We start from the raw sequence: 13717 nt of genomic DNA on the forward strand, positions 1-13717 counted from the left end.
ATATTGTTCATGCGCCACCAGAGGCTGTTGTCTGGATGGCCAGAGCAAGCAGAGAGCTTTTGATAGCAACAGGTGGCACGGAGCTGGGGAAGGTCATGGACACCCAGTCATCTTACTGTCTGGTACACTGAGCAAGCACAGATGGCATCTCCTCCTCAGATTACGAGCAAGCAGCATAATCGAGCAGCTCGGAGTTAACAGAACACTGAGCTCAGCGGTGGTCGGTGCCCGTCTTTAGCATGCCCTGCTTTTTATTAGGGGAAGAAATGAGAAAACGAAAATACGCCGACGACAACAGGGTGACTTACCGAGAACGGTGAGTGTGAGCAGAAGGTTCTTGAACAGCTTGGAGCACATTTTGGCACATTTGTTCTGAGGCCTGGCCTCGATGGGCTCCAGGTGACTCTCGTGCATCCTCACCTCGACTTGTTTAGGCATACTGTTGGCACTGTGACAGAGAGAAAGAACAAGGGGAAATGTGATTTACAAAATAACACACTATACAGCCTTATTAAGTATATATCATGTGGTTATGTTCTGCCATGTGTGAGAAAGAACAAGGCATCATGTGGATACAGCACCATAATACAGAAATCATATCATTTGGATGTGCATGATGTCTCTGAAAAACATATCTCTGATATAGTTAAAAAGAAAACAGTGCATGGTGAAAAATGTTAAGCATTCAAGTGTGCTGCCAAGCTGTCACTCCAACACCGTCCATGGTTACTATAGCATCCAACAGATGGAAGCTGACTACAAGCTGCTGTCCTTTGGGGGCGATGCTTCAGATACATAACATCTCAAGTCAGTTTATTAAAACGATTTATGTAAAGAAGTTCTGCATTTTGATAGAATAATAATATGGCCTGTCACAGCAGACATTTTGACATGTAATTGCAGGGTAAACACAGGTGTAATGAATAACATTTATTATGACCTGTTGCATTTAGGTGTGCCAGAGCTCTGGTATTGTGCATGCTGGCTCACTGGAATGGCTGTGACACTAAAAAGGACCGTAATTAATTGTATCAAGTACAATTGTGTTTACACCGCAATTACATGTCAAAATGGCTGCTGTAAAAAGTGTCTGGGGCTTTGTAAGAATTTACAGGCCTGTGCACATTTTGTAATTTGACTGACTTGTGAATTGACTGAATTGTCATGGTCCTGGGTTTGGGTTTGTAGTCTTGTCTGGTTTTATTTCCTGTGTTTGTGTTTTCCCGCCTTAAATGTACTTGTCTGCTTGGTGTCTTGTGTTTGGGTCAAGCTTTGGAACTGAAACTGTAACATTAAAAACTTTCACGATCGTTTTTATCATGCATAAAGAAATGGCATGAATTTAATATTAAAAAAAAAGTGCTGTTATACGCACTACATTAACAACCACAGAACAAACAGTGAAGCAGATTGGATTCGGAATACAAGTTTCACACCCAGTTAAATTAAATTACAATTTTAAATACTTATCACCCCTTATGTATGTTTTCAATTAAATATGAGCTGGTTCACAGTGTAGCCAACCAAAGACAAAAATCCATTAATGACAGTGATGAAAAGTGAAACAGATGCCCACTTGATGGGACAAAAGTTTGCTGAATTACTGAGAGGAGGAGCAAACATGTTGCCTGTTAAGAAGTATGCACCCACTTATACATTTCCTCTTTCTGTTAGGATCGTGTGACTGTAATTTAGATGCACACAAAAACCTCAAATAGGCTACAACGGTAGGAAGCTCGGTCACGCAGCGTAATTAGTTGAATGAAAAGTGATTTCCCATTACAGGCGGCACAGAGCAGCTTCCTGCGGCCCCGGCGAGGTGTGAATGTGTTTGTAGAGCCAGCTGTGTCTGTCACATGCCAGTTAGGCAGGTGTTCAACAAGAGCTTTACATTCATCGTCACCGCTCAACAAGTCGCGGGAATAATCTATCAAATTGTGTTTGACATCTTTTTTTTGTCTATGAGGAAATAGAAATGTCTCTAGTGTTCTATTCTTCTCCAATAAGCCCTGCAAACGTCTGCTGGGATGGATCACAAAGACGCAATAAAGTGGCTCTGACCTTTCACCTCACCCCTGGGGTTCATGGCCTAAAACTCACAAATGGAAGCCTCAATGGAGAAGTGATTTTTTTTGTGCTCATACCCTCCCCCCTGTCATGGTTCACTATGAAGTCAGAACACTTCATAGATATTAATCATGTTGCCTGACAAGTTTTTTTCAAAGCTGAAAGTTGATCAAAGGCAAGACGGGGAGCTCAAATCAATAGGCGTTCTTGAAAACGTCCTCGCAACCAAAGGCTCTTTATGGTGTTATTGTTATTGTGTAAGTAGTCACTAATAATTCCACACACACACACACATATACAGACTCACACATTTACACACACCTCCCCCAGCTTTGTGTGTTGCTGCTTTGTAAGCTTGGCTATATAGGAAGACCACCTGGTCAGCTTCCAGGCACACAGATGGAGCAGTCCTGTCTCCTCTTATTAATTTCAAAGTGAAGTGTGAAATACAGAAAAATACATGCAAACAGCAGGCCAAACAGTAGCCGTCATTATTTCATACTTCACATGATGGCCGAATGAATTAGTAAAAACCCCAGGAATAAAAACCCTGAGAAATCGGCATTATCATGTAATCCCATTCCGTAAGAGTGATGAGTGCTGTTAATTGAAATTTTCCCACTTTTCTCTCCGTTTCATTATTTTTAGCACCAAGAGAGAGAGAGAGAGAGAGAGAGGAAGCAGACGCTGGACGTCACAGAGGACGGAAATTATCCTGTCACGATCCTCTCATTAGCGCTTCTCTCACCAATTCGGGGACAGATGAGAGAGTGGGCTTGTGCAACCCGATGAAAGATGAAAATGTACAGCAGCAGAGAGTAAATCAACTACAGCCGAGAACTGCCATTTCTCATCAGTAGGTGTTTTCCTTTGTTACAGAATTATTTCACTGGATGGGGAATTCTCCTTGCTGTAACATGTTTACCTTTGATTTGTCTGCCTTAGAATTAATTCTCTCTAGAGAATTACTAAATTTAGAAACTGTGAATATGAAAATGGAAGAACAAGGTGTTAATATAGCTACTCGTAAAAGAAGTTTCTGTGGCTATAAAATAATTTGACATGAAAGTCCAAACACACGCACACAGTTTCTTCTCCTCAGTCTCTAATGGGATCATTTTATAAACTGGTTAATCTTGGCCGGGGGCTTAGTCAGATTAACTGTGAAAGCCATAAAGAATGAATGATGGTTTTTAATCAAGCAACACCTGCTAACCCAGGTGATAAACAATCCAAACTGAAAGATTTACAATGTTCCAAAATGTTATTGACTTTCAGTTAAATAAAGAGAGGTTCCCTTGTAATTTTTGATGATACTTTATATACTGATTTACTTACTAACATTATAACAGCATGTCATGTTTACTCTTAACTTCTACATACAATTAAATTGCTTTGCATTGAATCAATAAGGAGACATGAAGAGAGAAAGTAACTATGCCAATAACTTCAAATGGGATGCAAAGTACTTACTTCATTTCTGTTGGAGTTGAGGTAAGTGCTATATACATTGACCAGGATCAGATCAGCCTTTGGTATTTAAGAGTGAATCAGCACAAGGAATCGGTATGAATCACGACTGCTCCATCCAAAACTGTTGCCAGATATCAGCAGGCACAGTAAGGTCCCAGGTACAAAACAGCAGAGCTCTGCTGATAGCTATAGCAGCTCTCAGCTGTCCACCAGCTCTTCCAAAGCATCCAAAGAGGACCGAGTCAACACAGCCCAGACGACAGACCCAGTCACAGCCACAGCAACCTGAATTGCCCCATCCTGAAGTCTGCACCCCCTCCCCAACCCCCACCCCCTCACTCCACCACCACCACCCACAACCAGGCACACACACACACACACACACACACACACACACACACACATATCTAACAAACCTACAAATAAATAAATAAAAATAAGTGGAGGGAGGAGTCAATATCTGAGCTTAAGAGTCAAATCCCTCAGAGACCCTCCATTCTCTGGAGTCTGTAATCCCCCCAGAGAGCTCACTCCCAGACTCATCCAGCTACAGTACATATGGGATGGCGAGGGAAAGGCCAGCAGGCTGCTGGAGATGAGCATGATGATGCCTGCTAATGGCACAATGCGGACAGTACAGTAGTGCTTTGTAAGTAGCTCTTTTGCTGAGCGGGAATAAGCGACAAAGGAATGACGGATGGAAGGGTTAAATGTCATAATGTTGCTTTGAGGTCGTCCTGATGGACAGCAGATGAGAGTTTGCTGCTCTCTGTAGTTACGCTACAACATATGATGTCACTCTTCAAGAGCATATACTCTATTATGAGGCATCCTTAGATTTCTGTAAATGGTTATGTCACCCACTTCCAAATCATTACATTCAAAGATATGAGAGAGATAATGTCCTCAATAACCTCAATAAATATGATTTTAAATATATCTGTCTTTAAAGATTCTAGCAAAATAAGATCAAGTCACACACACTCCAACATATATAGATTTACTTTTCCCCGCTGTTCAACGAAAAAACTCCAAAGTGCTGGACTCCCAAAGCACAAATGGCCAACGTGATTCATGTGAGGGACGGTGTCACGCTGATTTCCCTCCAGTCTCCCAGCAGCATGGGACTTCACATCGTATTGAGCAGTATCACATTATTCTAATTAGGGAAATGTGTTGGAAAGCTATTTCCTCTTCAAACAAATGACCAACCGCACAACAAAAAAGCCAGAGGAATCCCGTCCCTGTCGGCAAAGGTTGTGTCGTGAGAAATCACTCATCCTAAATCCCTTGACATGTCATACTCATTGAAAAGGGCCCTCTCGGGGGGATGAGGGAGTATTTTCGGGATGAGAGTAGGACAGAGAAGAAGGGGTTACACGGGGGAGTAAGAGGGACACTAGGGGAAGAAGGGGGTACTGGGGTCACACCAGCACCTCTCAGCCAAAAGAGGGGCCTGCGAGAGGGATGGCCGAGGCAGCCATCCCTGCTCTTGGCTGGTACCATGTGAAGCTCTCCGCTTCCTCTCTCTTCCTTCTGAGGGGCTTTGTTTCACACGCAAACAGCGGCAGTGGCCCCAACTCGCCCGGCCAAGCGCCGCATCCAAACTGGCAGGGGCGAGAAAAGAAGGGAGGGTGGGGGTTCGAATGGGGGGGGGGGGTATAAGGGTATAGCAAGGAGGAGGAGGGCAGTGGGCATGTCCAGAATGCCAGTTCTTTCAGGCCACTGATGTCATGCCTGTGCCCACCGTGGGAGAGCAGCGGAGGGACCAAGGCACCCCTTTCTCTTTCCCCCCACCCCTCCACAGTCTCTCTTTTTCCAGGATGAATGAATCTTTCAGAAGCGGCAGCCCATTGTGTTCCATAATCGACGGCGATTATCCCGATTTTATGCTGCCTTCCCAGTGCGAGGAGGTTCCCTGAGTGCTGGCATTGAGGACCGCTGCGATGCAGCGAGGACCACGAGGGGTTGTCCTAGCAACACTCTGCGGCTTAGAGAGAAGGGGATGAAGAGGGGAAAGAGGAAGCTCACAGCGAAACACACACACACACACATCGCCTGCACACACACCATATAAAGATGGGTTACGGCTTGAAAGATTAGCAGATGGACAGATTATATCTTTACCTCACCAAATAACATTTCATAGATTTATTATGCATTCAAATACTTCTAACAAACCTCACAGGACATTTCTAAAAAAGAGTTTCTTTAGTGTCCGTGCTGCATAATTAATGAGCTTCTCGCCATACAATGCTAATTCGACCATCCACAACATGCGCTTACGTAACAATTAACAAGTTTGCATTAGCGGCCGATTGTGCGGTTACACTCGTCTAATTCAGGTCGTAGCACAGAGGAAGATGTAAATGAGAATACAAGTTTCCCACTGGTCTCTCGAGGGGCCCGATGCCCGTTCTCATGACTGGAGCATCACAATATACTGTGAGGTAAAGACAACTGGAGCCGGGCCAGGCTCCGGATATATCTGCCCCCCCCTCTGGGCCTCACAGCCACTTGCCATGCAGTGGGAAGAAATGGGCTCCTCACACATACTGGCTGCCTAGGAGCTGTGAAAAAGCCCCCCCCCCCCTTCAAACGAAGCTCTCAGCAAACACTTCAGGTTGTGCCGTGCATAGGAAGTGGGAGATAAATTCCAGCACCTGAATAAAGGGAAGCTTTGTCACTCTACGCCTCTCAATTATGTATCCCTAGATGGTTGTTGGGATGAATGCGTTCAGTGATAGATAGCGATGGAGAGATGCGTGGACTGTCATGCAAATCTGGTTTATTCCATCAGCAGCAGTGTAACCTACTGTTCTTCAGCAGCAAAACAAAACACACAAGACCCTCTAAGAGTGCTACTTCCAAAGAAACAATATAAGTAGAGGGACCATGGCAAAAAAAAAACTTTCCCATCGGTAAGCTGCCTTAAAACATTGCATGGATTCAACCCCAAATACCAAACTACAATCAAAGAGCACAGGCTTTCCCAGTATACATTTCTCAAACAGCTGAATGAGCGAAACAACGAAGTTACTCAGTCAATTCATGTCTTGTGTCATCTCTAATGTTTAAAGATGGAAAAATATGTTCATGTAGCTCAACTAAATCTGAATGTACTCATCCAAAGTGTGAGTGTCCCTATATCAATTATTACAGGCAATGTCCATTTAAGTGAACCAGACCCTTTATCATCTTGATTCGCTCAGTGGTCCACTTGAAAGCTGTTTTGAACCGCCTCCAAGTGAACCCTGGAGCGAGACTACAGTCTGATCAAAGACTGGCTCAGAACCAAAGGAACTGCGCATCAAATGGAGCAGATTTCAGTTATTTCAACGCTATCATTCACTGTTTTTGTACTGAATGAAATAGCTAATCATTGAATGGAGATCAAATAACCGTGATTCTAAAGGACATTAATATTTCATGCGAAACAATGTGCTCATTTACAGTCCTGTTCCATCAGAATAAACGAGTACCTTTTTTCGTTGGCGTTTGGTTATTCTATGAGTGTGTAACTTCTTGCAAATTGTTCGCTTAAATTCTACATATCATATTTATGTATTAGTTGCAGTTGTAAATACTTTATTCTGACTATGTATTGTCTACTATTGACCTGTAATACCTCATTCTTTGGGTGATTATGAAGAGCTACCTTGAATGTGTCTTCAGATATATGTGGTAGCAGGGCAGGCATTCAGTACCACGGTCAGTGACACAGCCTCAGTTCCCAGCTCAGGTTGATCTGAGCTGTATAGTGCTGAAGGAGCTGCTTTTACCACAACTGATCCAAGGTGATTATAAGGTTAGCAAGCTGCATTCCAGCACTGAAGCTACCAAGAGCCCTCACAAGAGTTGACAGAAATCACACACACATACATTAATCTCTGGGTACAAATCTTCCTTATTTGGCAGATTTCTGTGTGTCTTTTCTACTGAAGAACACCAGTGTCCATTTTGGTGACATGTCCATCATGTGCAGCGATTTGTTTTCTCACATTGTATGTAACAGCCATAACGCTCCTGTTTGTATACTTTCATCACATTTTTCCCATTCTATTTTATCAGGGTGCATCCGTAGCATCCTGGCAACGCATGATTGAGCCATACTGTACGTACGTGCCGGTCCCTCAGCATCCTCTAAGGTTTCCCTTTGTTTGGCACGACTCTTTGTGTCCATAATGAGGCGGTCATTAGAGAGAGCCTCTGGGAATCCTGACGCTACTGTTGTAGTCTGCATAGGTCTCTCAGATGTGACCAGTCCCACTGTAATTATGTGCTAACAGGCCATTATGCTGGGGAGTGGTTGTTATAGGGCTGACTTGGGTGATTCCCATTCATCTGGATAATATTTGCAGAGGGATTTAATTTGATGGCATCCAACCCAGCCACAACCCGCTTCACAGCCGGAGCTGCGCACTCAATCATGAACCAAATACTCGTCAAGTCTTTCTCTCTTCACTTTTAAGTCTCCTCTTTTCTCCTTTTTTTTTTGCATTCAAAGTGAGCATTCATATTACATGTCTCAGCTTTTGTAACTCTCAGTCTTTCCTCCATCATGTTCTTAGAGTCTTAACTCTTGATGCTGTTTTCAGTGATGTCCTTCAAAGCTGCAACCAAAAGGATTTTGTTACCAGCATCCCCTATCCCAGCCCCCATCTTTTGCCTAAAGCCGCAAAGATGAAAGGTCAGCGGAGAAAAGAAGATCATCCATAGTCAAGTGAGATTTTCCCGCTGTACTTCCCCACGACCTGCTCTATCCAATGAGGGGCTACACGCCTATTACAAACACACTCATCTCTTTTTCTCCTATAGCTTCTCCTGTGTTCATGCCTGCTGCATATGAAGCGATGTTACTATCATTAGCAAAGGCGCATCTGTTTAACAGAGCTGGCTATACGGCAGCATGCAGCTTTTGATGGCTTTGGTCCGATCCCCACAGGAGCTCATTAAATCTGCCAGTAAGGCAGGAGGACCACCCCACCCCCCTACTACAACCACCACTATGGTATAGCCTACCCGCCACATTGCTGCTGAGAGTGAGAGAGAGAGAGAGAGAGAGACAGAGAGAGAGAGAGGCATATAGTAGACAGAGGGAAGGGTGGGAGGGGTGAAACGGCAACAACGCCATATAAAGATAGATGTGTAACAATGTATGGGGGAAGGGTGAAGGAAATAGGGGGGAGGGTGGAAAAAGGGAAGGTGTGGCTGATGAAGGTAAGGATGGAGACAAAGGAATGGCAAACAAATGAGAAAATAAGTGAAGGCGGAGAGAAAAGGATTGGACGGAGGTCAGATTAAAGCAATCAATCGAAGTGGAGAATGAGATGGAGCATTGTCTCTACGTATACAGTATATGATGAGGGGCTTCTGTGTTATTATCTGAGGATACATGAAGAGCTGACATCTGTGTCGGGCAGCTGGCCCTGTGAAATGGGATTAGTGCACAAATCAACTTTCATACATCACTAGACTCACCTGCCGCACTTTCAGATTTAAACGTACGCAGACGATACGTGCATTTACTCACACTATCTAACAACCCCTCTCGCTCACATTTGTGTGAGTACAAAACATGGCAATGCAAGCACGCCTACACACACACACAAACACACAATGTTGTCTGCGGTCATAAATCTCAGTTGGTCCAGTCCCGTGGTATTGGAGGTGGGGTGAGGGGGGGTTACAGTCTCACTCAGGATTTGCCAATAAGAGGGCTAAGGAGGATGGATGTTCTCTCACTAATTAAACACTGGAGTCTGCAGGGAGTGAGCGCAGCCTGCAGCAGTGTGGCCGTGCCCTGCTCTCCTCACACCACCCCGCAGTGATGACAGAAAGGGCATTCCTGCACACACACACACACACAGCTCATTACATCAACCAGCTAAACTGGACGACCACACACATACATTTCTAGCAAATGACTCCCCAAATCCTGAAGGTTGATATACAATGTAAAATGTTCAGTTGCTTTAGGGCGTGTTAAGTCATGTTTAAAACAAGACAAGTTAAAACTCAGTATGGTATACAATGCTAAATCCAATAAGGAGAGTCACCTTTTACAGTTTCCAGGTTCATAGTTGCAGGTAACTGTTGGAGTATCATGCTAAAAAAATATATACAACCAACAGAAATTCCTACACATACATTATGCGATTTTCATACAGCTTGGTTTGAATTATTCTTGTTCTCTTGTGGCGTATGGTATCCACTGGCTGGACGTCATGCGATGTTTATTACCTTAAACAGATGTTGCAACACATGTAGACATGGCCTGCGATGATGTTATCGTAAGCACATTTCTATCAAGTCCCCTGAATGCACCGTGTTCTGTTATTCTAATTGCAACACTCCTCGTCTGTGTATCTGCACCGAGGAACACACATCACATCAAGGATGACCGGAATACAATGGGGAAGAATATCAGAAAAGCGGCGAAGTGTGACAGAGCTGACAGAGTAGACAGTCTACAGTATGCATTTCTCTTACTCATTACAATTTGTCTTTCACCGCCTCTCCCTCCGTTTCTCTCTTTCTCTGAAGCAAAACTTCAGCCTGTGATGTATAAGCTGTATGGTTTCAGGCCTCTAACACTGCAAGCCTGCTTTCCTTTCAGGACCACTTCACTGACACTGTTCTTTCAGAACCACTGTATGTATATGCACATGAACCAGGAGTTATTTTCTCTGTGAAAAGAAAATCTTCCCATTGCTTATTACCGTCTGTTGTTGCACGTGAAAAGCCACAGGGGGAACTCTGCCGCTCCTCACTTCATTGTTTTTCTTTCCACGTCACTATTCGCTGCATACTTTGTCAAACTATGTAAACATTTCTTCACTCACACGCAGCACTGGAATGCCATTGAGAGCGAACGTGCTCGCTTAGGCTTTTTTTCCACCGCCTAATTATGACAGCCTGCCTAAAGTCACAGTCAATCATTATCAGAACCTCTGGGTGAAAAGCATTTTCAACACATCTCCGCTGTTTCATCCCAGTCGCAGCCAAATCCCCTGAGCACACTCCTCTTAGCGCGCTCAGAAGATGGTAAACCCCCCCCTTCAGTCGAGATTTAAGGCATACAACACAAATTCCCTGGAATCCTGGTTCACTGTAATCCTCTACTACTGTAAGAGGAGACGGGATTCCCAGTGATGTCAGGATCCATCTGGATACAAAAGGATTCTGTACAGTGAAGCAGTAAGAGTGCACGTTAAACTGATTTGAGCACACTAGAAATATCTCAATTAATTCAACTTGACATTAGACAATATGATCTTTTCTCTTTTTCAGCTGCAACATCAATTCATAATCTTAGTTTACATAACTGCATAGTAGGGGGGGTAAGAAAATATCGAGTATTGTGATATTAAGTTTTGCGATATTGTATTGATTCTCAAAAACACTGTATTGATTTTTAATTAATAGCTTACACGCAAAGATTAACTTAGTCAATAGGCTACTCTATTTCATTTGCAAAGACATGCGCCCGCTCAATGTATGCGCCCTCGCAAAGTAGTGTTCATGATGTTGGATGTTACAGGAACTGTGATAAATTGCAAATGCACTGTTCTGATTGCATAAAAACTATATGATAATAATAACTTTTTTAACTCAGATTTTATGCATATGAGTGTGTTCTTTGTACTATGACAGTTCTCCTAAAATTAGATTTAAAAAATCACAAATATATCACCTGATATATATATAAAATAATGAATCGTAACCCCTGTATCGTGACACGTATCGTATCGCCAGATTCTTGCCAATACACAGCCCTACTGCATAGATAGATACTTTAGATACATAGATATATAGATAGACAGACAGATAGATACATAGATAGATAGACAGACAGATAGATAGATAGATAGATAGACAGACAGACAGACAGATAGATAGATAGATAGATAGACAGACAGATAGATAGATAGATAGATAGATAGATAGATAGATAGACAGACAGATAGATAGATAGATAGATAGATAGATAGATAGATAGATAGATAGATAGATGCAGCTCCTAATTAACCAGTGCTTAATGTGGTGAGCCAAAGCTCCCTAACAAAACCCTCTCTGTGTTCATCAGCCATTGAGGCAAGCCGCTCTTGGAACACGCCACCCCTACTAGAATAATGGGCCACTTTACAGGCCTCCAAGTTAGTTCACAGAACCTAGAGCTGGGAAACAGCTAGCGCAGGGTTCATGGGGAGGAGGGGCCCTTTAATTGTTTCCTTCTTTTTTTTTGTTTTTGTAACCCCCCCCTCCTCTCTCTCTCTCTCTCTCTCTCTCTCTCTCCTCTTTTAGTTCTGAAAAGGGGGCTGACAAACATGCAATGAAGGGGATTGTTGTGTGTTCCGCTGGACAAGTGGGTGAGGTAAACAAAACTAGACTGCAGGGTCTATCAGCTGGGCTCGTCGGGACGGGATAGGCCGAGCCGTGGGGAGCAGCACCCATGCAGAGGGAGGATTGGTCGGGGGGGTCTGTAGGAGTAGGATGGGTGAGGGCCGTTTTGGGGGGTAAGAGGGGGTGAGGGTAAAGGGCCCTGAGGGAGAGAGAGAGAGAGCAAAAAGGGTTTTTTTCCCGGAAGAAGTGGGAGGTGGACATGGGTGCTGAGGTTACTCCTCCGAGTGTGGGCATTGTGTTGGGTGCTGAAGTTCTCATGCATGTCCCGCTTTGGCTCCCTAAAATGTCGGAAAGTGATGGAGCTCTCCGCGATTAAGCGGACAAGTGGCAGCTCCGCTCAGCGCTCCCACAGCTCGGGCTATTTACATACTCAAGAGGAACATTAATGCCGGCCGATCCCCCAGAGCCGAACAAAGAGGCACACAAACCTGCCTCAGAGGCCCATTACGCACTTAATTGAGGATTTGTGGAATAGTAAAAAGGGGCAGAGGAAGAGGAAGGTGGGTGAGACGGGGGAGGGGAGTTGGGTGAAGTGACACTAGTTTTACTTAGATTCACTTTTTTGGTGTTTCTTTTTTTCTTCTCCTGTCCCGGTTAATGGCTAAATGATATCTAGCTACATCTTCGTCACCATATGGAAAATCATCAAATCCTCTTTTTTCTCTCTATTCATCCTCTCCCTCTTTATTCCCCATTCGCTGATCCTCCCATTATCCTCATTATGAAACTGTCATAAAAGCTTTACTCTAGAAAAGGAAGGATATGAGGAGAAAAGCAGCTACAGCAACTCCTACATAATATATATATATTCTTTTTCAAAAAGCTGAAAAGAAGTTAAACAGAAACTATTAATATTAACACATTTCTGAGTATACATTGTAAATGCTCTTTTGATTCTGTAAGGTCACATCAAACATTTATTATACATCTCTCTTAAATTCAACTAAAAGTGAACTATCCTATATTGAGATATTATTGTCTGTGTTTTGAGGCATAAGGTTCAAAGAGCAATGTCATAATCAACCAAAGGCAGCTTCATCTGATAACCAGTGTGAATCTGTCAGACTGCATCTTGTGACAATTGTTCAGATGAAGTCTTCTATTTGTTTTGAACGAATCTCTTAATGTGCTTTAATTATGATTCTTTTGTTGATGCACAATGGGCCGATTGTTTTCAATGGCATTGGTGCCAAGAGAATAAACAGAACGAGACCCCCCCTCCCCCCCCTTGTTCAGCCCCTCTTCCCTTTACCAATCACTCTCAGAGCAATTTCGTGACTCCCCCTGCTGACCTGAATTCCGATGCAGCAGGTGCCAATGGGATGTGGGTGGTTTGGGGTTTTCAGGGAGGAGGAGGAGGAGGAGGAGGAGGAGGACAGTGGCAGTGGTGAAGGGGTGGGTGGGATGAGGCCTTCACTGTACCAGTAAACACTGACTCAATCCCCTCTGGGGCCCCCTACCCAGTATGTTAATGTGTTAATGTGATATTCATTATGTTTGAGTCCTTCTGAAAGGAGGAACAGATTGAGTCATTTAAATTGGAGTAGAAAAAGCCACAATTAACCAGATCGAGTTGGTCCACATGTGAGAGGAACTTATTTCTGTGTTTCAGGATGTCGGCCAAACCCTCTTATCTTAGTTAAGGTGGGAATGTGTACTTGTGCACCTAGTAGGCCATTAGTACAAGTATGGGCTTCTCTGACCATGACCTTTGACCTGTGTCTACCAGATGGGAGCAAACAAAAAAAATCCCACTTTGTACTGGCTACAC

The 13717-nt window shown here is 43.6% G+C and overlaps 1 protein-coding gene and 1 long non-coding RNA gene across 5 annotated transcripts in view; both read right to left on the bottom strand.

Annotated features, from left to right (window-relative positions):
• LOC119486577 overlaps positions 1–13717 on the bottom strand; it is a 341860-nt gene that overhangs the window by 102598 nt on the left and 225545 nt on the right. The gene's annotated exons all lie outside the window — the stretch shown is intronic.
• slc1a2b (solute carrier family 1 member 2b) overlaps positions 1–13717 on the bottom strand; it is a 31708-nt gene that overhangs the window by 12463 nt on the left and 5528 nt on the right. For 2 of the 4 annotated variants that reach the window (XM_037766751.1, XM_037766753.1), the window contains one exon: positions 309–448. In XM_037766751.1, the coding sequence (XP_037622679.1) occupies positions 309–438 (130 nt within the window). In that variant the 5' untranslated portion in view covers positions 439–448. Of the gene's footprint in view, positions 1–308; positions 449–3540; positions 3807–13717 lie in introns of those variants that run through there. The other 2 variants (XM_037766752.1, XM_037766750.1) reach the window with 2 other exon arrangements.

This window comes from Sebastes umbrosus, chromosome 4 (assembly GCF_015220745.1).
Source record: "Sebastes umbrosus isolate fSebUmb1 chromosome 4, fSebUmb1.pri, whole genome shotgun sequence".
Classification (NCBI taxonomy): Eukaryota; Metazoa; Chordata; class Actinopteri; order Perciformes; family Sebastidae; genus Sebastes; species Sebastes umbrosus.